General features: G+C 37.8%; 1 protein-coding gene across 2 annotated transcripts in view; it reads right to left on the minus strand.

Annotated features, from left to right (window-relative positions):
* Positions 1-27,315, minus strand: part of ERICH1 (glutamate rich 1) — a 90,328-nt gene that overhangs the window by 36,329 nt on the left and 26,684 nt on the right. For both annotated transcript variants that reach the window (XM_056486741.1, XM_056486742.1), the window contains exon 4: positions 221-598. In XM_056486741.1, coding sequence (XP_056342716.1) covers positions 221-598 — 378 coding nt within the window. The remainder of the gene's footprint in view (positions 1-220; positions 599-27,315) is intronic.

Below are 27,315 nucleotides of genomic sequence, written 5' to 3' on the forward strand. Positions count from 1 at the left end.
AGTTTTTTTCTATTGATGTGAATTCTTACATATTCATGTACACACCAGAAAGTGGGACAAATACTAGGTACTCACATGCCTTACTACTTCTCACATGTCTCTCTTCAAGAGAAACACTTTTTTAGTAGATTTGTCCCATTGTACAGCAGTAATAAATGCATATCCATCTTCCCCTGCATGGTAATACTCATAAAAAGAAAGGAGAAAGAGTGGTACATACTGTCAGCAAAATAAATTTGTTGTGTTGCCTGCAGGAAGTCCATAATGCTATCTGCCTTTTCACCTATGTCTTTTAAGCCTGCTGCTTCTTCTTTGTTGTTTTTGTCAGGCTGATATGTAAAATCCACACTGGTAGTTTTTGTTACTAAGCCAGCTGCTCTCTTTTTTTCTTTCTGCCGCTTCTTTTTCATTTTCCTCTTTTTGTTTTTGCTTAATTTGGGACCGTCTGTTTGCTGCAGCTGTAAATTATCTTGAACAACAGTCTCTTGCACTCCCAAATCTGTTTGTTCTCCATGTAAATTACTAGAGATTTGTAAACTGCTCTTTTGTTTCTTCCTTCGAATGCGCTTTCTCTTGGTTTGCCCTTGATATTCGTCTTCTGTGGATTCAAAAGAGACATGAGAGCTGTAAATAAGAAGATCTGTAATAAGGATTTTAGAACTGCATACAATGAAATATGACACCCTTCAAATTCTGGGATACTTGAGTGGCTCTAACCTTACTTTTATGCTTACAATGTCTTTCAGTACTACAATGTCAAAGTCAACTTTTCTGAATGCATTAAAAAGACAAGCTTTTTTCCTTTCTGCTTTCAATAAAGACTGTATTCTCCTTCATGCTTTATACTTTACATCTCATTTACTTTCTTAAGGCAGATAATATGGTCCTATACAGAGTAAGGTCAAAAGAATCCCCAGAGCACAAAACAGTATGGGCTGACTGGGCGACATGACATCAGTGAGTTCCCCAAAGAGTCTCACATCACCAGTTGGTAAACTTGATCAAGAGCACAAGTAAAATGTACATAATTTACAAGGAAAGATGATAGTGTTTATATTGATTATATCTGTTCATGACAGTGCTATGCTTTAAAAACACCAGGCAGCTGTTTCTGACTCATCTCTTTTCTCCTCCTTCAACATTCTCCTCCTTTGGGGTATCTTACTGCTAGTTCACTTTTGGACATCAGCTTTATAGGAAAAGCAGGCAAGGCAACAGTGACCTTGGTAAGTAATCTCTAATATCTTTAAGAGCCTCCCTTGGTTCTGCTGTTCCCTTGCTACATTATAATTTCCTTACTACCTAATTCTTCAAAAACCTCAGATGTCACAGGAAATAAGTCCCTCTTGCTCTTCAAGACAGTTTTTGCACTTCTTTACTCAGATCTTATCCCTGTACAAAAAGCCCAAGTTTTAAAGTAATTTCTGACCCTGAACTGATTGCTCCTCCCACACACTCACTTCTGAGGATTAGCACCTCTAGCACTAGCCAAGGAAGATTTGACTAAAAGCCAAAACCCATCTTCCCTCTGAGTGCACAGCAGCTGAAGTCCATATTCATGTCTATAATAATTGCTGTCCAACTAACTGGAATTCTCTCATTCATGGTCTAACAAAATCCTCGCACATTTAAACATCACTGCAGAATGCCAGTTTTGTATAGACTTCGCATGACAAGATTTTGGTCACAAGGGCTACAGGGGTGACTTCAGTGAAAAGTTGTCAGAAGCTTCCCCTATGTCCAGCAGAGCTCCAAGATGGACCTGCTGCTGGCCAAGACTGAGTCATCAGTGATGGTGGTAATGCCTCTGGGATAACAGAGTAATCCCTACACATATATATATATCTCTGGGATAACATAGTAATCCCTACACACACACACACACACACACACACACACACACATATATATATATATAAAATATAACTAAGAAGGGGAAAAAGTTATTGTGCAGAAGCAATTGCAACTAGAGAAGAACAAAGTAATTCTAGATAAGACAAACAACTCTGCAGACACTGAGGTCAGTGGAGAAGGAAGTTCTCCACATGCCAGAGCAGTTTCTCCTGCAGTCTGTGGTGAAGACCAAGGTGAAGCAGCTGTACCCCTGCAGATCATGTAGGTTCAGGATGGAGCAGAGTGCCTCCTGTGAAGGCCCCTCCACCAGAGCAAGTGCAAGTCTGAGGTAGGCTGTGACCTCACTGGAATCCCATGCTGGAGCAGGCTCCTGGCAGGATCTGTGGCCCTGTGGAGATAGGAGCCCACACTGGAGCAAGTTTGCTGGCAGGACTTGTGACCCCATGGGGGACCCACACTGGAGGAAACTGCTTCTGAAGGACTGCTGTGGAAAAGGACTAATTCTGGACCAGTTCATGAAGAGTTGCAGTCTGTGGGATGGACCCCATTCTGGACAAGGCGAAGGACTCCTTTCCCTGAGGAGATGAAGATTCAGAGTGCTGCTGGTGGAGAGGAGGTAGAGAACTGTGAATAAAGTTAAGCCTGGGAAGATGGAAGGATAGGGGAGGAGAAGAGAAGGGTACTTTTAAGATTTAATTTTACTTTTCACTATTCTGCCCTAATTTTAATTGTTAATAAATTCAATTAGTTTCCCCAAGCTGAGTCTGTTTTGTCCATGACTATAATCGGTGAGTGATCTCTCCCTGCCCTTAACTTGTGAACCTTTAGTAATATCTTCTATCTCCTGTCCAGCTGAGGAGGACAGTAATAGAATGGCTTTGGTGGGTGCCTGGCATTCAGCCAAGGTGAAAACACCACATTCTAATATTTTGCTCTAGAAAGTTAAGACGTTAACCCTTCTCTCAACCCCTACCTGCATGCTTCTAAATTCCTTACAGTGCCCTGAGCCTAGTACTCTTATTTATCTGGATTTACACCATTCTCTTAGGGTCAAAGCAATCTTACTTGGCTAAGGCTGGTGTGATACAGGAGAGACATCTGAAGCCTAATTCTTGTTTCAGAATGATATGCATAATCTCCTGAACTGTCTCAGACTTTCTCAGTGTGTTTGGCTTTCTCATCACTCCTCCCCCTAACCAGTCTTTGTCGCTATTTTCTCCATGGTTGGAGGCTCTCTCTTTAATTTCTGTTTCTTTTTCTGTCTTGAACTCTGTCAGCTCTGAGCCACTTTCTCTTTAAATACCATTACAGACTTTTAGTTCTTTAGCTGTCAGATGACTCACTGCAAACTAATTTTCCATACTTTCAATGAAGAAGGCTGCATAAAAATAAATCTGCTGTATTGTAATTGAACACCACAGCACATTAAAGACACACCAAACGTCACCCTGGACCCACAGTGTGGAGTGTTTCGCACCCATGGTATTTGAGCTAAGTATCTTTATATGTGATTTGGACATATGGGATGTGGGAAAAATAACATCTGTGTCATCCTGAAGGAATAAAATACCAGAACTGAAGGCAGATCTGAATGGTGAAAGATGCTATAAACAAAACATCAGTGTTTCATCTTGTGATCTAATTTGGATTTTCATGGAAGTATTTGTATTAAAATAGGTGAATTTCACTGCAAATATATATATATATCGTTTTGCAAAATTCCTTAGCCCTCTGCTAACCTGAATAGCACTGTTTGCTAATAACACTCCTTTAATCTATGCTCTCAGCAAAGGAGCCCAACTTTAAACATCTGAGACCCCCCAAACCTCAGTGAAACTACAGCATGGTGTGCAGCCAAGCACCCTTCTTTGGTTTGAAATTACTTGATCAAAAACAGGGCAGAAGCCAAGATGGGGCTTAAGATAACCAATGTTTTGAGTCAAGTCCAAAAGTTTCCTTATCCTAAGTAGCTCAGGACAGCAAAAGGTCTGAAGAGACCACGGTGAAGCTGTCAAAAGGCAGAAGGAATATATTCTTCCCATGTGTAGGTATTAAGATAAATGCCTGACTGAAAGGAAACCAGAACTGTGTTGACATTCCTCCAACACAGGAAATAAACACAAGACTGCCTAGTTCTCTTGAGGAACTAGAGTGGCAGCCCTTCAGCAGTTCTCAGGTCATTCTTTGCCTGTATTCCAGTATCTGTGTAGCATCTACTGCTCTATGTGTGGGAGCTACCAGTGATTCAACACCAGGAACAAATACAATTAGATGCTTATGAATGCAGTGCAATGCACACAAAAGGGATTAATTCAAACAGCTCACTGGTAGGGGTAAAGTGAGCTGTTACAGCTCAGGAAAAACAAAAGCTATCTATCCCTGTGCATCAGCATGGAAAGCTCAGTGAAAACATTTGCTCCGTTGGTATCAGTGATTATAACAGCTAACGCCTTGTTTGCATACATAAGAAAAGAGATGGAAAATAACTGGAAAAATATTCCAGCGCTATTATATAAAGCTATTGTACTGTTCAAGCTTGTAATGCTGTGTTTCTTAGCATAATTCCAGAACACTAAGATTCTGGCAAGCAAAAGGAGGACTCTCACAGAAATCAGCAGAGAAAGAAACTCCAAAAAGATTTATATGATTTGACTTGAAAGAGTAACAAAATAGAGTTAATTTCTGCCTCAAGGTGACATGCAATTGACATGAGCTGTTTTACAAGCTAATAGAAGAAAGTAAAACCTTTTTTTCACCAATGGCACTGTTTGCTATAGATTTCCCATGTGTGTGGCATGCAGAGGAGCCAAGAGAACTGCCTGTTCATAAAGCGAGCAAGGCTACAACAGCCATGCAAAAATATAAATGAAAGTTATACAAGAAATATACACCACAAAGTTTATGTCACGGCCCACACAATGACCTTAACAAATGACATATTCAGTGGGATCTGCCTCCCACAGCTTTAGCTGCCTGAAAATACTTAGTGCATACTTAGACCTATGCTCCTTTTGATAACCCAAAAGACTCTTCTTCAGAAAGCAGTTTATCTCATCCTAAACCAGAAGGGATGGAAATGCAACCCGAAGGACTTAATCTCTCTCTCTCTCCCCTTCCATTAAGTAAACACACAGAGGAAACATTAACGAAACCACAAAGGAAATCAAGATGATGAGTTCTGACTAGATGCTTGCAACACCTGAGAAGAAACAAGTCTCTTTTATGGAAAATATTGGTACACAGGAAGGTGTTATTTAACATGAATCTGCTCATCAAATAATTTTTACTAATTAACCAAATCCACTGTTTTATAAAAAACCCCAAACAAGACCCAACTTTTGAATGATTCTCTACATTTTAAGCCACTAGGGAGGCCTGATAAAATTTCAATAGATACAAATTTGGTTCTAGTAATTTTTCCCATTGACAGAAAAGATTTATTATGTCAAAGCTAAGTAATTCTAAAAATGCAGGATATATACACTATGCAAGCAATCTCAATGTGTTGAGTATTTAAGCAACAATGATAGGAATAACACTAACTCTAGCCACAACTATAGCTACAAGCTATAGATTGCTCTTATTCCACAAGAGCTGATGATTCTTCTCCTGTTCCATATTGGTCTGTCACCTCTCTCCCTCCTAAGACCTATCTCTGCCCCACAATTTGCTTAACTGATCACATAATCCAATTATCCAGGAGCAATTGACTCTAACCTGTTTAGTCTGCACTTGGTGCTCTTTTAGACTGAGTTAAGTGTCTTCCAGATGGAATGCCCATATACATTTTCCAGTCACAGGTGTTTCTTTCAGCCTTTATAGGAAGCCATTCCTTAGGAATGTTGAGTTCATTTTTTTTGTATAGATTCCTTTTTGGATGCAGTTTATCATGCAGGTAACGCTCACACTACCCTTACTGATAGTATGATATGGAAGTAGGAATGAGTAGATTCAGAATGTAAGTCAGCACTGAAAGAAAAAAGTAATTTCCTAACAGCCTATTTTATCTTATCTGAAAGATTTAAGTGTTTTCTCCATTCTAACTGCATGTTTCTTTAACAGAACAGAGGTAGAAATATATAAAAAAGAGACTTTAAATGAAATAAGGGGACTCAGTTTATACATACAGCTTACTGAACTGTGATAATGAAAAGTCAGCGCTGCCAGTTTCTATCTTCAAGGAAAAACAGAAAACAGTGAAAAACAGAAAAAAAAAATATTGGCAGGGAGATTCCCAATAAGATAACTTTATTCATCATCAGAGCAGCTGGAGACACAAAGAGATCAAATATGAAGCTTAACATAGGCTAAGAGCAACAGCTGACTTCCTCCTGTCCAGACTATCAGCATGAACACACTGCTGGCAACTCCATGATGGAAAATACATGCTTTCTCGAGCTTTATCTTTACTATTTCAGTTCCTTCAGACAATGCCAGTTGGAAACATTGTGAAACAGAACCCTATAAGACAATGAAAAATGGGAGGCTGATTACTTAGGTGTCTGTAAGTTTAAGGGATATGAAGTTCCACAGTATGCAAAATGAAGTTTGGCTATGAGAATAAGCTGAGATTTTTGAATGATAGCGATTTTTCAAATCAGGTCCCTGAATACTATTAGAACAAACTTTTAGAACAGGGGAAAGAAAAAGAGAGAAAAAAAAAACCCGTAAAGCATACTGAGGAAAACAGAGTCAAAGATTATCCACTGAGCTTTAGGAATCCACATAGTGTGCTCATCATGACTCAAGTATGGCAGCTTGCTCTCTTGTTCAAGTCGCACAGTTGGCTGTCTGGATGATGCTCTTGGTAATTCTGTAATTCTGTTGGTTTTTTGGCTTTGGGTTGGTTTCTTTTTTTCAGATGAAAGACATATGCCCTCTTGATTTTTCAGCCAGTTTTCTTCTCCTTGATACTGGATGAATCTTCCATGGTGTACCATGCAGTCAAAGCAGAGGAGTTTAATTTTGGTTTAGGATCTTGTAAGGGAAAAAACTGAATGTTATTTTTAGTGCCAATTAAGATATTTGTAGCTGCATCTTGACCAAGAGTGAAAAGCTGTGGCTGGTGAATGCAATAAAATAGCATGGTTCATTAGAATAAAAGCAATACTGGTAAGATCTCAGGCACACAAAATGATGTCACTATTTTTTCACTATTTTTTGGGAAAACTGCAAATAATGTGAAATCAGAGAAAGAAAACCCATTTAAAAAACTTTAAAACTTCTATTAATTTGCAACACTTGTAGAAAACTGCGAAAGACTGGAAGCTGTTTACGATAGGGATTGTCTTTTATTTTTTCATTCATACTATGTTTGTGTGCTGACAAATGAAGAATTCACATAAAACTGGCAAATGCTGCGTAAGTGTTGCCTGCCACAAAGGAGTATTACCTCCCGGACTTTTAAGCAAATCCAATTAATGCTAATGTCAATAATCAGTTAAAGTCAGATATCACTTTCCACATAAGTCTTCAATCATAAATGCTCACCTGACTTTATATACAGATTAATTTCTCTTATGCATAAGTCAAATTCTTGCCATAGGACTAGCTGTACTTGGTCACATCAACCAACCACCTACTTCTATATCCTGTATCAAACAGGAGCCATACACTGCATTCAAGAAAATGTGAACTCTGGACTTACACAGAGGTAGTTCTTTTGCACTTTTTACCGTAATAATTGCCATTATTTTGCTTTTTGATTGCTGCTGAGTGCTAAAATGTTGTTTTCGTTGTTATTTGTCATATTGTAAAATCTTACTCCTGCTTGGTAACAGTCAGTTCTGAGCTCACCATTTTGCAGGTGAATTTGGACTGGTTATTTTTTCCTAAGTACATCACTTGTCAACTGTCTAAGATATGTTTTTGACAAATCACTCAATCTGGGATTACACTGCACTCAACTCTTTAGTGCAGTCGATATCCATGTAGCCATCAGGAAACCTTGTGATATCACTTCATTCTTCTTATATGACCATCTATTGAACACAAGCCTCCAGCTAAGACCTCTGTTTTGAGAGCTGCTGTATTCTCTTCATCTATCTGGGGCTTCATCCTTCATGTTATGTCTATGTGCCATCTTTGGAGAGGGGCTTTATCAAAAGCTTGGTGGAAATGCAAGGAAACCACATCAGCTGTAGCACGATCCCTATTCATGTTATTTCCTACATCTTCAAAGATTCCAAGATGTTTGTATACTTATTCTTTGCAAACCTTCTGTTGATCTGTCCCATTCAGATCACGTGTTATCAAGCATCCATAAATATTATTTTGCACCATAATTTGTACTGTACTGCCTAAAACAAACAACAGGATAACAGGCTTGCAGTTCCCTGGATGAATTAAGAACTGTTTTAAAAAACTGCCTTCAGCCCATCTAATCTCAAAGTCTTTGACACCAAGGCAATTTGAAAAGCAAGTAGCTATGCATCATTGTCAGTAATATGGGGAATTTTTTTTTTTAATTCTTTTAGAAAGTTTAGATGAATAAAATCTGGTACTTGTGATTTTATTTTATAAATCTATTTCATTGCATGACCATTAAATCACTTCAATTCACCTACCCTTTCAGAAAAGCCAGGAAGAAGTGCTGCATCGTGGGATTCTCCATAGTATTTTTTCCACAGCTAACATCAAAGGATTTATTTAACTTCTACGAAACAGGCCCCTCTAAATACTCATTCTACACCAAGATCATTGGCTCAAAAAAGTGGCAGACACATTGCTCCTGGTGCATCAAAAGTAAGACCTATTCAGTTTTAACTCCACAGAACATTTGCTCAAACACTCCTTCACCTGTCTTACCATGTTCTTATATTTAAATATGTTTAATACATCATTTGGGTGTGAATTCAGTTTTTTAAAAGACACCTACTTCTTTCTAGCAACTTCCTTTACTCTGTTGTCTGGCTCTGCTGTCTTTCTCTTGCTTTTTCTCAAGCCTTTCATGACAGGTGGTGGGCGCTGGCCTTGAATATCACATATGGTGTCCTTAAGTAGCTTCCATACCACCTGGTACAGCTTCCTTCTCTTAGCTGACCTTTTTTAGGTTCTTTTTAGTAAGTATCTTTATTTTTGTGTAGTGTTCATTCTTGAATTGTTGTGGATAGTTGTTTGTTTCCTGTTGTTTTTTCAGCATGTTGAATCCAATGGTTGTTGTTGTGATGTGCCTCTTGTGAACCAAACTATGTAGGATAAAGTCAAGGGTCTCATTTCCTCTCACAGCCCCACTAACCAATGTCTTGTTTATTTTACTGACTGTGTCTAAAATTCACAACATCCTGATGAGATACTAATGGAGAAATAATGTGAAGAACACATTATTGCTCTCTCTGCTGCTTCTCTGATCTTTCAGCAGTGACTGTTCCCAATCCCAGCTGGATACATGATGAAACAGACTCGAAGCTTGCTTTGCTTTTTCGTATGTGCCACAGTCCACACACACACACTGATGCAAGGCATCCAGGCGATATATGAAACTATTTTAATGCATAAATTAATTTTAGCAGTAATATTTTGGGCCTTCTGTCACTTTATACAGAAAACTATACTTGATGAAGCTTTCTTAAATAGAAGTATTTCTGATACAAATTCTGTACCATTCAATTACTTAATTTTTAAACAAAAGCAAGTATTTTGACCTTTTAGTGATCCTTTACTGTTTTAAATTTCAAACTCTGTCTTCAGTCATTTTGGCACATTTTGGGATGATGTACAAACAATCAGATTCAGTCACCATTATTTAGAGGCATCATGTAGAGCTTCCCAAATGGGCTCAGTTGTGGTTCCCAAAAACACTATGAATTATGTTGACTCAGTAAGGAAAATAGAGTAAAATCACAAAAAAGACCATTTCACATACAAGAAAAATGAGTGATTCAATGACAACCAGTAACTGTTTTGAAGGCTACTTAACCAGAAATGCTCAAGAATCTTAAGCAGACACAAAGACTAATTGCTACTAAATAGAGAAATCTTCTTAGTCTTTGGCTAAATAAGATTACATCTCTGTATTAGAACAGATAGCATCACTATGAATGGGAGGGAGAGATCTGTAACATTTATATTAAAAAAACTGGAAACATTTTAAACACCTGATGTCATATTTCCATTTTAAATATTTGTTCTGTCTTTTAATTTTCAGGACACAAACACATGTTAAGAGTTTTCTTCAAAGCCTTTTTTCCCAGAGATGGTTTTCAACCAAGGGTTAATTTAAAGAACTGAAAGTTCTCCCTTTGCTCAGAACAACACTAGTAATTATAACACTAAAATCTTAAAATCATGTGCAGCATTTAAAATGGTCTTTCCAAATATACCAGCTAAAATAGCACAAAATGTTTAGACGTTATTAAAAGTACAAGAACACAGACTGGAAAATGGGAAATACTGAAAAAACAGGTTATCTGCTGGAAAATAGATATGTAGTTTTCCCCTGTGATAAAAAAGCATCTAAGAGCAGATCTAAACTAAAGTATAATCTTTAGCACAAAAGAGCTACATAAAAGTACACAGACACTGACACAGCAAAATGAAGATATTCAGCAACAATGCCCAAACTTATGTCAGTTATCACCCCAATATTTCAGTTTACACCTCAATTCTACTTTTTGCAATATTTAGCAATATTTAGTAACTTTTTACAAAGCATCTAATAAACAATTATATTTAACCCCATATATGAAAGAGCTGCCACAACTGCAAATTATTACATGGTCCTTCCAGTAAACTCTATTTCAAAACACTCTGGAAAAGTGAAGCCTGAAAGAATGCAGGACTTCCACGTGTTTTATTTTAAACTATTTCCTTCATCCACTTATCTTCGGATCTTAAACTAGATTCGAATTAAATTTACTTACACAGTTTCCAAGCAGCTTTGCAAAAACAAGGATTAAGCTTACTTTCATTAATCACATTCTAAATTAATTGTGTATTGAAGTAGTAAGTATTTTCTTAACAACCAAGTGCTCTATGTATGAACTAATCATACATATAAACATGCAGGCAGGTATGCTGGAAAAACGAGCAACACTCCAGGGAAAAATCCAGAACAGCTGTAATTTGGCAATTTGTCAGTTTGTAATAGAGGTGAACCTGGTGCCACAATCTTCCCTGGTATGCAGGTTTGTTCTTGACTGCATTTTGTGCTGCAGCAGGCCCTGCCCTGCCCAGAGCTGGGTAGTCACACTGCTCAGTTTTTTTTTTTGATAGTGAACATTCTAAACCAGCTTTTTAATAGGAAAGCTAGATTTTATTAAAACAGACACTAGAACAGCTGATTTCTTTCCTGGGGGAGGAGAAAACTCAAAATGAGGAAAATCAAAACAAAACTATATATACATAACTTTATCTCTACCTTGCCCACTGCATCCTCATAAATCAATTCTCTTTTCTTAGGCTTTTTCTCAGTTCAGCACACCAGATACTTCCAGAGTTGCAGAACAGTCTGCATAGTGCTCCCTGGGTCTCTAGGGAACATCCCTCTGAAGCCTGGGTTCTCACTGTTCTCAGCAGACTGGTCTCTGCTGTGCAGAGCATTTATTCCTTGGCCATCATTCCTCTACACCTGTGTGTCCCTCATATTCTATAAAGTTATTCCCTCTCAGTGGGTGTCTCCTCATCTCCTAAGGGCACCATCCTGGTTTCTGTACTAAGCAGCTACAGGTTTTCAAAGACTGAAATATGATATATAACATAAACATTTACTTTTTCATGATAATAAATTTTAAACTCCCCAAAATTTAAATTTTAAAAACCCCACAAAACCCAGCTGAAAGCATCCATTACAAAAATAAATGTTTGGAAAGTGACTGGAATAATTTTGCCACATATTCTTAACAAGAGATCATGTAGTATGCATACTCTACTTTCCTTGGTATTGAATCCATTGTACATCATCTTTACACTATTAGACCACCTATTTCCGGGCACAGTAAAATGTTACCAGGATAATATGGATCACTTTCTATCATTTCCAGGATTTCTTGTACTGCTTCCCAAAAGTAAGAAAAAATTAAAATGGCAACAGAAGCATAATAAATTGTCTATTCAGCTTAGTAAAGTGTCAGTTGTTTTTAATTCCCACTTAAGTTGTTGAAAAATAAGAGTTGCCTGCATTTCATATAAGAATAGTATCATCCCTTGAATATAAGACAGACATTGTTACTCTTCTTCAGTTACATGACATGATCTGTGAAATAACCCTGCTAAGATAACGGGAAATGCATTCACTGTCTTCAGTTGACTTTGTATTTCATACAAATTTTAGGATCTGTCATCTGCTTGCAGAATGGAGCTTTCTGCATCACACGCTGTATACCCCCCAGTCCAGATTAGTGTGATGTGAATGCTTTACATCTTTACTTGGTACACTGCCTATCACCTCTACAAAGTTGGTTTAGTTTTCATTTTCAACATCATAGAACCTCAGGTACCAATAGCTGTCATTCACAGACTACCCATAATATGCTACGGATATGCCTACATCTTTCATGCACTTAGATATTCATTCATAATGAATCTCTCACTTGCATTCATGAGCTGGCTGATGTGTACTACTATTAATCCAGCTGGGATGCAAGTAAATTTCCTTGCTGGCGTAAAATGCCATTCTTTTGGGATAGGAATAGAAAGGTTCTCCCAAAGAGAGGTCACCCTGCCATAAGCATCTAACTTTAACCATATATACTGACTTTTAGGCAGGATGTTCTTCCTGAATGAAATACTGAGCAGCAAGTAAGAAATATGTGAGAAGAGGAATAAATCCGGGTCCAGGAAGTCTTCTCTAGGCTAAATGATATCACAGAATGACAGAATCCCCTGACTTGGAAGGAATTCACAAGGATCATCAAATCCAACTCTTAAGTGACTGTCATATTTCACTTTTTCCCAAAACAGCTACTACATCACAGAAAATTTTCTGACACAAGGGGAATACTGCTTTTTTATATTCAAAGCCTGATGATATGCATCACACATAATTTTATTTAAACAAGAAAATGTAAGAGAAAAGTTTCTTCATTTTACCTTTATAGGGACAAATAAGAGCCTTCTTGTAGAAATCAGGCACAAGCACGCCCCCAGTATTATAAGTCAGATACATAATGTAAAGATTCTGGATTTAAATGCAAGGAACATAGGCCCAAGAATAATTTTTCAATTTCCTTAAGCAGTAACAGTTTCCCTAATTTTAATTAATTACCAAACACAAGGTAGAAAAAAATCTCATTGTAAATGCAAATATTCTGCTGGAGTCACGGACTACAGCTTCATTTGGCCTTTTCCACCTTGAGAACACACAGATTTTTACAGCTGACTAGACAATGCAGGCTAGTTAACCAGGCAACATGAATTTAAAGAGATATGTATGCTTCTGTAAGAAATATATACATTACATGATTGCTACTGTTCCTATCTGTACAAACTATCCAACTCCTTTCACACTATACTACTACTACTCTCATGGCTGTACCACATGCTATACATGAAGCACAAGTTATTGCATATGTATCAACCTGAATATGTTCTGTGGAGTACAGGTCACCAAAACTGCCTCCTTGAGAAGTAATGTTTATGTTTCATAAGGACTCCTGGATGGCTGTTTACTAAAATCAAAAGCAAAGCAAACCACTACCAAAACCAGTGCCCTGTGTTCTACAGAAATCCTAAAAATAAAGGGAATTATGCCCAGCTCAGCTCTGTTTTGATTTTTTCCAAAGGATATGAAAAATAAATGATGAGAAAGTGGGACATTTTCTTATATACCACTTAAGAGCAAAAAGAAAGCAGGAGAGATCTGACCCAAATCTACTTATTTAAACTAAAAAGAAAGTCCAAAAAGTCTGTAGTAAGGTTACAAGCTACATGCACATCTTATTAGCAAATTCAAGATTCTTAAGGTTTCACTGGAATGCTGGGTTTCAAATCACAAGGAATGGTTGTTCAGTTCCACTCCTGATTCCTCCATAAAAGTAATCTTTCATCAAGTGGGAAAAGAGGCCACAAAGTACAGGTTTTTGTCTTCTCAAAACAATGAGATTTTGACCTTGGTAGCCAATTCCTGTGTTCACAGGACTTTTTTCATTCTGGATACTAAAGAGTTAACAAGAGTCTTGCAGGTGAAAGGTGAAACGATCAATAAATCTTAGGAATAGCTTTAGGTTCTCTGAAGACAAGGACCAGAACACTGACCTCTGTGAAAACAGGACTGGGAATGAGGGTCCTCTGGATTGAGGAGATTGCAGATGCCTGGCTCTTGGTAGTGCTGGCTACTTCTCCAGCTGGGCAGCATTACCAGACACTACAGCTGGTATTTTATTACTCACTCATCCCCAAGGATATACATGCTAATCAGGACTTCACACAAGATTCACTTCTGCCATTAAATTACACTGTAGCCAGCAGAGAGAACTTCCACTGCACTACCAAATAGGGTGACACAAAAAGTTGGCAGAAGATCACCAGAGAATACACTGCAAACAGCTCAAAATAATTAAGGGCTTTCCACTGACTTGGCTTTTAACATAAGCATTTCACTGCAAGTAAATTTAAGTGTGTAAAATTACTGCCATTAAAAGAAAATGTATAAAAAAGGAAGTATAAAAACCTTGTAAATATATTTGAACTAACAGATGTATAATCACAATGGAAGTTTATACTGCTTGTAACATAACTGCTAGAGGCACTTCAATTTAATACAATTTATGTATTACTGTAAGAACGTATTTAATACCAGAAAAATGCCAGTCAGAAGGAAAAGGAAAAGGAAAAGCATGGTAGGTAAATACAGAACACATTCAAATAATTTAATTATTTTACTTTTACTTCAGTGTTTTTCTGCGTATGTACAAGTTCTTCTGTCAGAAGAACACCTAACACAATCTCTAAAGCTTTTGCTGAAGTTCTTTATGAAAGCACATACGGTTTTATACTAAACAAAGTGTGAAAACTATTTACAAATGCTAACGTTTCAGATTATTAGTGAATGTGGTAAACCATTATGATTTCTAGATATGTCAAACAAAATACTTCAACAGATCTTCTTCCTTGAGATTACTGAATTATACATCTAAATTTCATGCAAACAGTAAACAAATTTACAACTTGAAATTAGAAACAGACACACATAAGTAACATACGAAATAAAGAAACACTGCATATTGTATTTGATAATCTTTCATTTTTCCTTGATATATTCTTCTCCCCTTTCAGAGGAAAAGAAAGAATCTATTATACAAAGCTGTACGATATTTAGTATTAAAGGCTCCACCCAACAATAGCATACTCAAGATTATGGTACCAACATTTAGTTGAGCAGCATTTCAGAACTGCCTATGAGTACTTACTTTACCATGCACCTGTTTGCCCGAAAACAATCATGGGCAATGGCAGTAAAATAATCACTAAAGAGCAGATGGGTTTACATGGCCAGGCTTTGGTAGTGAGGGCAGCTACAGGGGTGGCTTTGTGAGCAGCTGCCAGAAGGTTCCTCCATGTCCAGCAAAGCCAATGCCAGACAGTTCCAGGATAGATGTGCCCCTGCCAAGGCTGGGACAATTAGAGATGGTGGTAACACATCTGTAACACCTTTGGTAACATTGTGCTGGAGGAAGGTCCTGGCAGGGACCTGCCGACCTGGGGAGAAAGGAGCCCACACTAGAGCAGGTTTGCTGGTGGGACTTGTGATCCTGTGTAGGACCCAGGCTGAAAGATTGTATCCTGTACTAGAGAACTGTAACCCATGGGATGACTCATTCTGGAGAAGTTAATGGAGAACAACCTTCTGCGGGGGGAACCCCACGCTGGAGCAGAGGAAGGACTCCTCCTTCTGAGCAGTAGGAGAAGCTTGACGGACTGACCATAACCTCCATCATCTGTGTCCCTGTTCCTCTCTGGGGAGAAGGTAGAGTTGAGAAGGGAGGGGGTGTTTTAAGGTCTGTTTTTTCCCATTATCCTGCTCTGATTTTTTTTATATAATAAACTCAAATAATATCCTCAGATTTTGAGGATGTTTTACCTGTGACAGTATTTGATGAGTGATCTCTCCTGGTACTTACCTCAAACTATAAACTCCTCACTGTATTATCTCTCCCCTGTTCAGGTGCAGAGGGGAGTGAGAGAGAGACTTTGGTGGGCTCCTGGAATCTAGCTGGGGTCAACCCACATTGAGGTAAATGCACAATTTTCATTAGCAAGTGCTACAAAGGAGAAGGATACCAAGAAAGTCTGGTGTTTTTTCTCAGGAGCAGAAAAGCTGGCAAAAAAAGACAAAATTAAATATATATCCTGAGATGGAAGTGGAAGAGCTCTATCACTGGTTTATTACTTTAAGTCTTCCCACTTATCCTAAGGCTATGTATTTTTATTTCTTACGGAGCTGTAACAAATTAGTATTTCTCTCCTCTACAGTATTCACTTATATACTAAATAAAATACTGAACAAGGAATCAATCACTGCTTTTCTTTGGCAGAAGAACAAGAAGGATAGACATGTTCTTTTCAGTAAAAATGCCACAGTTCAGCTAAGGTATTTAACTGCTATGTAAAAGCTACCATAATATTCACTCCCCTTTCTGGGCTCACATAAAAAGAGACAGGCTCCTCCAAATAGAAAGTTTGATCCTAGACAGACTTTATTATCATGACTCACTGTAATATCATTAGGTGCCTTGCTCTTCTAATTATTCAAGCAGTTTAATAGAGTATTCTCAAATGCTTCAGTGAAGAGGTGGGAAAAAAAATCAGATGCACAAATAGGCTGTACTGCAGCAGTTCAGGGTATGTAGTGTTACAGAGCTGCAGAGCAGCCCTGGAGCCTGCAGCAGTTGCTGCCTTTCTGCTGATCTATCAGCACTGGCTCAATATCAATGCATTACTATATGCAGGTTTTTGTTCATGTCTTTTTATGTTTGGGCTTCCACAGCAGAATCTTTACTATTTTATATACTTTGTGATATTACTAGTGCCTAGATCTGAGCATTCAGTGAAGTCGGATTCTCTGAGGAATGAGTCTTAATAAAGGTGCACATTTAATTCTGCTACCTCGTCTAAAAGTTAATGGAGAACTGATCTAAATTTATCAGTTACAAATGACGGTTTTTAGTATACTGAATGAAGGCTGGAAAAGAATATGTGCCACACTTGAACACTAAGAACTCCTTAAGATATTTTCACTTGTGGGATACGATTTTATATTTGTTGCAACTGTTAAGGCTTATGGTTACTAGAAAGCCCTGTAGGAAGGCACAGCTACAGCCTGGATAGTTGGAAGCCAGTTGGAAGCTGGCTGGGGGGTTAGGGCAGCTCTGGGGAACATGTGGACAGCATATGAAAGGGAAGCTGACTGGGTGATAGGACATGTGGATAGCAGGCTACAACTGAATGAGCCAATGGATGCTCCTCTTGTGTTAAGCTTTGGTTATGTCTGGTGGAAGTTGAAGGTGTAAAAGGGGAGTGTTTTCTACATTAAAACATGCACATGGGGGTCCGTGTTGCTTTGTTCCCCATTGCTACAGTCCCTGTATTTAGTGATTCTTCTGGAAAGCTAGCTCAGTAACTAGATATGCAGTTCCTATATTTATTAATAGCCACTTTCCATAAAGTTTTGCAGCAAATTGGATTTTTATCAATTGAATGTTGCATTCTTTTGTAGTTTTTTTTGGAAATTTATCTTACATGCTGTTTCATAATGGGAATAATAAAGCACTCCATATGAATGCATTGTTATTCTCTTACTGCATGTGAGAAGACATGCAGCAGACAGCATTAGCTTTTAACTTGTCATTTTCAAACAGACAGTGACCAAAACATAGAATAGAGCTCTTTATTTGTCCAGATTGACAAAAGATGTGTCCATTTCTACGTGCTCAATAAATGCTGATATACTACTGAAAAAGAGTGCATGTAAAAAGATTGAAACAAAGAGCTTTGAGAAAGTAGGATCCCCCAGTTCTTATGGAATAGTACAGAAGCAGGCAGAACAGGTGTGACTTCAGACAAAACTTCACCTACCATTAGATCAGTTACACCAAGACCAGAGGTTCAAGGCTATTGTTTAAAATATCTGCATCAAGAAAAGAAGTAAAGTATGAGCTGCTGGCAGTGTCCCACAGATTAGTGAAAACCTGTTCCCCATGTTCCCCACTACACTCCTACAGAGCTAAGTGCTCAGCTGACTGCAAACTAGCAGTCATGTCTGCACAGCTGGGCTGGTTGTACCAGCCCAGAGGATAAGCACATCCAGATTTCAGGAGAGAAGTCTACGAGATGCAGCACTATCAGCTGGATAAGGCTAGAGGTGCAGCTGTTGGAAGGGATTTGTTTTACTGGCCCTAATGCCTCCTCCACACCTGCACACAGCTGACGCAGCTGTGAAACAGAACTAGAACTAGAGCAGTTTTGTTCAGTCATAAGCTGCTCAAAGCAACTGGGGATCCTTGGAATGCACTTTGGATTGTCTGCACTGCCTTTTGGCTAGATTACTCTAATAGATTTGAGTACACTGGTATTTCTGTCTTTTGCTATAGCAATCTCCATTTTCTTCAGCCCTACACAGATTGCTGGAAAGTGGGTGAGTGAGGCTGATGCACGGCTTGGGCAACACTCAGCCTGTAATACTGAACAATCCTGAGCCTACAGTGAAGCAAGGAGCTTCCTTTCTCTCCAACAGTTTACAATACAGAAGGCTCTGGTGGAGTATGCCCTGTTAGTGATTTGAAATCTACTTATGTGCCAATTTCTGCTTGCAGGGATAAAATGGAATGAAAATAGAATGAAGCTAACAAAATTATTCAGCAAAGCTACTTTGAATGGGAAATTGATGGAAGACAGTTTTCAAAGCTTCATTGGCACAGGTTACAGTTGTACTGAGGGTTGTTCACTCTCAAACTGCTACCTGTAAACTTTGCAGAGGGCAGTAATCAAAGGCAAAGGATATAAGATCAAGAAATTTCCCCAGTGGAGACTGAATGGAGGCAGCCTATTGGAAGCTATATCAGTGTGTAGCTGTTATGCCTACAAGTTGTCATAAACTACAACTGTCACTATAAAAAAAGAATAACAATAAAATGAAACCATGAGGTAGGCCTGATTCTGACTTTGAACCTGAGACAGCAGCATTTTCTATATGTCATGCAAAACACTTGCAGAAAGCTGTGCAAGAAAAAAAAAGTTAATAAAAAAAAATAAAATAAAAAATGGTTAATACTACACACACTTTTTTTACTGTCATAATTTTCCTTGTCCACTCAGCCACACTAAATCCCTTCATGCTGGAAGCACTTTCTACTCTCTTTTTACAGTGTCCAGAGTATTTAAACACCAGGGTAATATGAATGCAGAACTCCTATTCTTACAAAAGGCTTTCCTTTTCCCCTGCTCCCTATTTTATTTTCCATTTGAAAATTGAAAATACTGCATTGAAACAAGTCTTGTTAGAAAGAGTGTAACATGGGTCCTCATAGCAAGAGGATGAGCCAGGGTCACCTTCTCTCCCCTAATAATCAACAAGTGTGTTGTCTGTCAGTGGATATTTGGGTCTTAACATGAAGGACAGCCATGTTTTGCTGTGGTTCAACACCAACAGGTTCATAGGCAATAGCAGCCATAGCAAAGCAGTGGAGGTTAGAATCTTGCGTGCAATCAACTATACAACTGATAACCAAAATGAAAATATCATATGATTAAAAATATCCCAAGATACACAAACCAATTAAATTTCCTGCTTTAACACATAAGGAACTAAGATTCAGAACCATGGAGCACTTGCAGACAGAGACCCAGCTGTCTTCTGCCTTTCTCCTTCCTCTAGCCCCATACTGACTTCACCTGCTGCTCCATGAAGATTTAACTACAAAAGCTTAGGTTTTGATTATGCTTTTATTATGAAACAAGGAGGCGAAAGTAGTCAAGCTGTGTCAGATTTCCAAAGTGTTGGGTGTCTGCATAAGTGAGGCAGCAATTATAACAGTGTTGGCTTTTTTGCTGGCATCTAAAGAGCTTGTTGATGCTGTTCTCTATTTTCCTTCCCCATCAGTGCCTTACTGTCACTATGACAACAGAAGCCTGTAACACAGCTGCAAGGGAGAAGGGGGAGCATACTCCCAGCTGAAAGGGGTGAAGTGACTCAGCTGGCAGGAAGCAAGAAGGGAAAAAATATGTTCAGTAGGGAAGGAGAAGAAAATAGAAAGCCACAATGCCTCTTCTTCCTCTGAGACTTCTCTATTATAGGATAGGATGCTCAACAAAAATATTTGTCATCACTGTAATTTGAAATAAAACAAAAAGCAAGAAAACAAAAGTCAGAGATAATGGCCCTATTTCCCTCTCCTCTTACTATGCATGCTGTCACCTGACTACAGAACCTACTTTAATCAAATTACTTTCAGACTTATGGACATGCAACAAAAAGAGATTCCATTTGAGACACCAATTGTAGCACAAAGGAATAAGAAAAGCTGAAGGTCAAAGAACTACCACAGAAAGTGAAGGAAATGACCAGAGTCAATCTATCTCATTAAACATGCACTTGCTGGCGAATTCTTACTCTGTTTAAGGATGCATCTCTCCTCTGGGATCCAGCCCAGCATTCTCTTTGTTAAAATGGAAAGGTATAAGCTAGCTGTACTTGGTCTGCATGACCACGATTTTGGTGGTGGGGGTGGGATAGAGGGGTGGCTTCCATGAGAAGCTGCCAGGAGCTTCCTCAGTGTCCAGCAGAGCCAATACCTGGTGGCTCCAAAGATGGACATGGAACCATTCTGATGGTGAATCAGAAATGATGGTATTATCTCTGTGATATCCTCCTAGTTAGGAAGAAATTAGAACAAAAAAGTTGCTGCACAGGTGTGATTGGGGCCAGATAAGAGTGGGACGAGAACATGTGGGCAGAACAGCTCTGCAGACACCAAGGTCAGTGCAGAAGGGGGGGCAGGAGGTGCTCCAGGCACCAGAGCTGGAACTCCCCTGCAGCCCATGGTGAGGCAGCTGTGCTCCTGCAGCCCAGGGAGATCCACCTGCAGCCCATGGTGAGGCAGCTGTGCCCCTGCAGCCCAGGGAGATCCACCTGCAGCCCGTGGAGGGGCCCCAGACCAGAGCAGCTGGATGTCTGAGAGGAGGTTGTGACCCTGTGGGAGGCCTGTGGAGAGAGGGGCCCTGCTCCCATGCTGGAGCAGCCTGTACTTGAAGGATTGCACTCTGTGGAAGAGTGACCCATGCCCCAGTTTGAGGGGAGCTGTTCCCATGGGATGGATTCACATTGCAGCAGCTCAGAGAGCTGTTGCTTGTGAGATGGACTCACACTGAGAAATTTGTGAACTTCCTATCTCTAATTCAAGACATACTGCCCATGACAGTTGTGGTGAGTGATGTGGTGAGTGATCTCTCCTGGTCCTTATCTCAATCCATGAATTCTCTGCTAAATTTTCTCTCCCCTGTCCAGCTGCAGAGGGGAGTGACTGAAGGAGTGGCTTTGGTGGATGTCTGGCATCCAGCCAGCATCAACCCACTACACTAGGATTAGGGGTACCTTGTTTTCTGCACTACAGCAACATATAGTAATGAAAGCTTATTTTAAAGGTAAATTTCTGTTATTGAAATACTTGAGGCTTTTTTAAAAGCATGCAGAAACTAATACAGCATCTAAACATATACTTTATTTACAGTTACAAAAATATATATCAAAGATCTTCAATAAACCATTAACATGCAGCCATGGTAAAAGAAAAGCATTACTAGTGTAACACATTACCATGTATTCTTTTTTCCTTAATATATTTTCAGCATTTACACCCTTTCCTGGCACCAAACACGAATTTGAGCTAAGTATCTGGGGCAGACTTCTTTGCCATCTGGCATTCAAAGCCATCTTCCAGAGGGTTTTTTGGGAGTTTGGGGTGGGGGTGTTTGTTTTGTTGCATTGTTTGTTTGTTTGATGAGGTCTACCAACATCTTAATGTCAGAAACTATGACAAGAAATACTGAAGACTTCAGTGACATTAAAAACTTATGATTTGTACCATTCACTCTGCAATAGACCCATATGCTTGTGAATATACTGGCATTTAGAAGATGTAAATAGTTACAGATACTGGTAGTTAGAAATGTCTGGTTTCTACATTGTATATAAACCTAAATTAGTGAGTCATCCTTACAGCTTCAACTGATAGCCCAGTCCTGTGTTTACAACCCTCAGTGGACAGAATTGACTTTCTTGGTAAATTCTAAACTCAGTTTCAAAAGGTTCAGACTCGTTTGCTATGAAATCAAGGGAAGTGATTACTCCATTCTAGCTGGCTGCTTAACAGAGCACAGAATTTGCCTGTAACACTGCTCCAGGACACTGATAGTCTGGAGACGTTTTCCTAAGTGCCTGCCCAAGCTACACCTTAATGTTTATATGTAATTCAGTACACTAGAAATACTTCCAAGAAGATGACATCACACTGGCCAGCTTTTGTAATGCCAGTACATTAGCAAGCATCTTCTTTCAAGCATATGCTTAATTCCTTAAAATTAAGTATGATAAAAGTTAAACACATAACTAGAATTCTTGACAACTCTTAAATCAGGTGTCACTTTAAAACGGAAATCTTCTGTTTGGATAGAGAAGGAATCAAAATTTTTCCAAAGAACTATTAGAGAAGTTGATTTAGACCTTTCTTAACTTTTAATATAATTCCAGCGATGCAATCAACCCATAACAATGTCAGTGTACATATGAACATTACTGGATCTAGACTTCTGTTTTTTCTAACAGTTAAGCTGGATTTAACAAACAAATACTTTATCTGAACTCTGAAAACAAAAATGGTTATTTAATATCCTAGTCAATTTCAGAAAGAAAACTGTGGTGATTTTATGTATTAGGAATGTCATTGCATCTATCAACAAATACAAGGTCTGCCAAGAGGATATTAAAGGAAAAGACATCTGAAGTACAGAATTCTTCGGCTATAGCTGTCCTATTTGTTTGTGGTATCCTTCAGTGTAACTGATTCCAAAATGTCAAGTGCACTTAAGCTGAAGAAGAAACAGGCTGTAGAAAGTTCCTTAACCTCACAGTCATCTCTCCTTCCAAGTTATTGATTAATCTCTAACCACTACAATATTTTGAAAAAGCTTATAGCAACAGCCTCAACAGAGGTGTCATGTTGCTACAGCTTGCTTTCTGATGATGACATACACAAGAATTCCTGAAGCTGTAGATGGCTTAGAAAAATCTGCCATTCACAAACGGGGAGCGATGCATTGACTTCTGCAAGGACAAAGATACACTACAGAATGTTTTCACCTATTATTTTATAAAGGAAAGATATATTGTTTTAATACTAAACAGTGACATCCAAACTGGCAGAGAATTAAAACCGGAACACCCAAAATTGACTGAGGGAATTCACCAATTTAAAAAAAAAAAAAAGAAAAAAGGAAAAAAAGAAAAAAAAGAAAGAAAAAAAGACTAAAATACTTAGCCTAACTACTAGAAATACTATAGAGCCCAAACTACCATATAATCACTGTTCCTTCCTTGCTGAGTTATTGAAACCAACTTTTTAAAGTAATAACTCATTCACAAATAAGTTTTCAACCTGCAAGTCCAAACCATCCTTACTAGAAAAGGAAAGACCCATGCTAACAAATCCAACATAAGAAGGAAGAGAAGCAAACCTCAAAGTAAGAGTTATAAAAATAGCTGAAAGAAGAACTGTAAAACATTTTTTCAGCAAATTGTAAAAAATCTCTACACATGTGTTTATCAATCCCATTCACTTATGCTATGATTTGAAATATGATTTGGTGCATCTGTGCAGCAAAACATTGGCTACTATAATAAGAACTGTATTGTGGCATCTTTCATTATTCAGGCATACTTAATGAAGTAATTAATTAAGATTTTTGTTTATAAGAATCCTTTAATGGGCTTGTTATTCTATTAAAAAATTAACAAAACAGGAAGGAATTTTATTATTTTTAGTTTGCAAATGCAGAATCCTTACTCTGAAACAATTCTCTCAATTAGTCTTGCTATAAGCCTTGGATATTCTCACAGAAGTTGCCACGAGATTCTGGACAGTCAATGAAGGAGCAGCTGACAGAAGGCACTATAAGACAACCTGATTTGCAGGTTTTTTCATAGTTTTTTTTCTCAGATATAAGATGCAAAAAAGCAACTGTAAGTGTTTTTAAACCCCTTTGTTTTCAAGAGAAGTTAAGTTTATTTCATATTGAGTTATTTCCTGAACTCTTTAATTTAAAATAAGTAACATTGAGTATGCTAAACATTTCGATTTAGTTAAGAAGCCCTACACAAACAATATTTATTGATTCCACTGAGATAACTTTATACATGAATGAGCCGATGTGGAATTAACACAGAAGAATTTTTAAATAAACTGTTTCTTGTAACTTTTCTCTACTGTTACACCCTCTGATTAATATGAAAACACATCTAAAACATTGAAACAGTATTAGTTTCTTCAAAGGTAAAGAAACACAAATACTACATGCAGTAGTGGAGTTTATATTAAAAAGATGCTGTGAAAAGGTTGATACGTAAAATAGCAACAAATGTGACTTGGATTGAAGTAAATATCTTAGAGCAATGCCCAAGTGAACCTGTTTAATCAAAAAGATTAATGGTGACTTGATTACTGTGCTTCTTTGTGGGAAGAAAATACTACTTAAAATGGAGGCCCTTCAATAGAGGAAGGCAGAAAAAGCAATTATCTTTTTTTTTAATTAAATAGAGACCAATTAACTGTTAGCACTAGAAAGTAGTGGAACCTTTGTGACATCTTTGAAATGTGAAAGGCTTTTTTTTGTGTGGTTTGGTTTCTTCTAAATACAAAGTGCTGAGCTCAACATGGGATAAAATCTCTCTAACAGGTACAGAAGATTAAGTTAAATGGTCTAATGATTCCACTAGTTTGAAGGCTACAAAAAGATTCATAATGCTGGAGTTTCACAACTGGTGCTACCTCTCAGCGAAAAAGGTTTGCTGCTGACTTTAGCTCCTTAAAACATATTGCTCCCTTGGTGTGCCAAGTATATCAGCCCTGTGATGTATCACATTCCCAACCACTTGCCAACAATGTAAGCAGTCAACATACGATTCATAATAGCTTCTCCTTAAAAACAAACATAAGTTTAAGCACCATTAAGTCTTCCTGAAAGGGCTGCCTTTAAGTGAATCAAGACACTACAGACAGATAAGAGACTACCTGAATTTTCTTCTCCCCTTTTGTTCAGAAGCTATTCTGGACATCATTAATTTCATCCTGACAACACCCACCATAATGGAACTAGAAGTTTAAACAACAATAATAATGGAAAAACCCAAACATATTTTAGAGCTGACAAGAAATTATTTTATTTTATAATTTCAATTAACTTCAACTTTTAAACCATTTCTCAGGAACAGTTGATGTTGAAATACACATTTTAATGACTGATATTTCAGTCTTCTACAGAATAATTTACCTCAAGGAAATGTCAGCCATGACACATCTATTCCTCTTGATGATCTTGTTACATTAATTCAGATAGACTCGTATTTGGTTTTCTTAATTTATTGAGAGGACACAGCAAATCACAGTGATTCGTAACTGAAAAATTTAAATCCTAAAATAGAGTCATATTATTTTAATGAGAAAAGTTTGATAAACAATGAAACTACTTTTGAGTCAGATTTGTTTTTGTTGCATTTCCAAATCATTAATTCCCCTTAGTTCTGAAGTATAAAAGGATAACACAGGAACCTTTTCTGACACAGTACATAAACAACCTGCTTACATTTTTAGGAAACACAGTGGAAGACTACCTGTTACCATAGAAAATATATCATAGAGATACTATCAGGATTAGAACAATGCATATACCAAATCTCAAATTCACCTTATGGAGTTGGTCCTTTGGGAATAGCTGGGACACTTCTAAACATAATAGATTTATTTTATATATACAAAATATTCATACATACAGTTATGCATGCACCCTCTTTTTTCCTCAGTGTTAAAGGTAGAGCTTTCCTTTCTCCCTTCAGAGAAGATTTAAATAAGAGATAAACACAACTAAATCTAGGTGAGCAAACTAAGTAATCCATAGTGTGATTGCTTAAGATGTTCCTTTAATATTTTATGAGCACTGCCTGAAATCACAGACTTCATCCTGCAATAGATTTTATGTGTATGCTTAAATGACATACATAACTAAAGTGAAGCACGTCCCCTCACCCTTGCAAGATTAGCACAGATCTCCAATTCTGCCATCCTTATTTAGGCAAAACAAATAAGGGTTTAAACTGCAGCAAGATACAGCATTAAAGGGTAGTGAAACACTAGACCAAGTAAAAAAAGGGAATATAAGAAAAGTCTCCCTATAAGGAGGTTTTGAAAAAATAATTAGGCAAATAACTGGTAACAGTAACATCTAAAGCCAAACCTACCTTACAAAAGGAGCCACAGATTAAAAACCTTCACTTGAAACCTAATTTTTCTTGATTCTATGACAAAGTGCAAAGCCAAATAACAAACCAACCCAAAAGCAAGTCTCCCAGAATTCCAGATCCTTTGTTAACTGTTTAAAAAGTGGCTAAAACCCAAAACTTACTTGTCCTGAACAGTGAAACTGGGATCAGCTAAAGCATCCTCCATCCAACAGCCAATGCCGTCACTAAACAACATCAGAACCCTACTTACTGCTATCATGGTTGAGTACATTTGTTTTGAAATACTAAAAGAAAATATTAAATCTAAAAAATGAGCAAATAAAGCCATTGTTCAATATTTTATCCACTGTAAAACCTGGCAGGTATTTATATGACTCTAAAAAGAGACAACCTAACTCAATCCTAAATCCTGTTCCACTTAACTGCTTTGCTATGTATCTAACATCTAATTATATATAATAATGTATCACTGCAACATCCAATATGCACCACATATAACCTAATTTATTTATAGATTTTAAACAGCAGTTGAGTAAATTTGCCAAAAATGCTACATGCTAATGCCTTAGTAAGGATTGCAGCAGTGTTCAGTATGTATGCCAGTGTTTTATTTAAAAGCAACTTAAGTCCCTGTATAAAATTGAATTTACCTACAAAGTATTATGAGACTTCATTTAGTCTTATCAGCAAAATACAGAAGAGGAAGAAACATTCCTCTAATATCTCAAAGTACATGAAACAATAAACAGAAATTATATGGCATGGAAGTAGAGAAATTGTGCTTCAAGATCAGAATAAGAAGCTTGAATTTGACATGCTGGAAAAGAGAAACCCAGTGAACTGTCCAAAGACAGTTCTGCAACTAAACAAAGTTAAAGGTAACCTAGAAATAGCTTCTGGATTCCAAACACGAATCCTATCAAACTGAGAAGAGCACAACCTAGAAGCTCTAAATTAGAATATCTTTCCATTCATAATCCAAAAACAATATATCAAGATCTATTCTTATGTTACTCTGA

Source organism: Oenanthe melanoleuca, chromosome 3, assembly GCF_029582105.1.
Source record: "Oenanthe melanoleuca isolate GR-GAL-2019-014 chromosome 3, OMel1.0, whole genome shotgun sequence".
Classification (NCBI taxonomy): Eukaryota; Metazoa; Chordata; class Aves; order Passeriformes; family Muscicapidae; genus Oenanthe; species Oenanthe melanoleuca.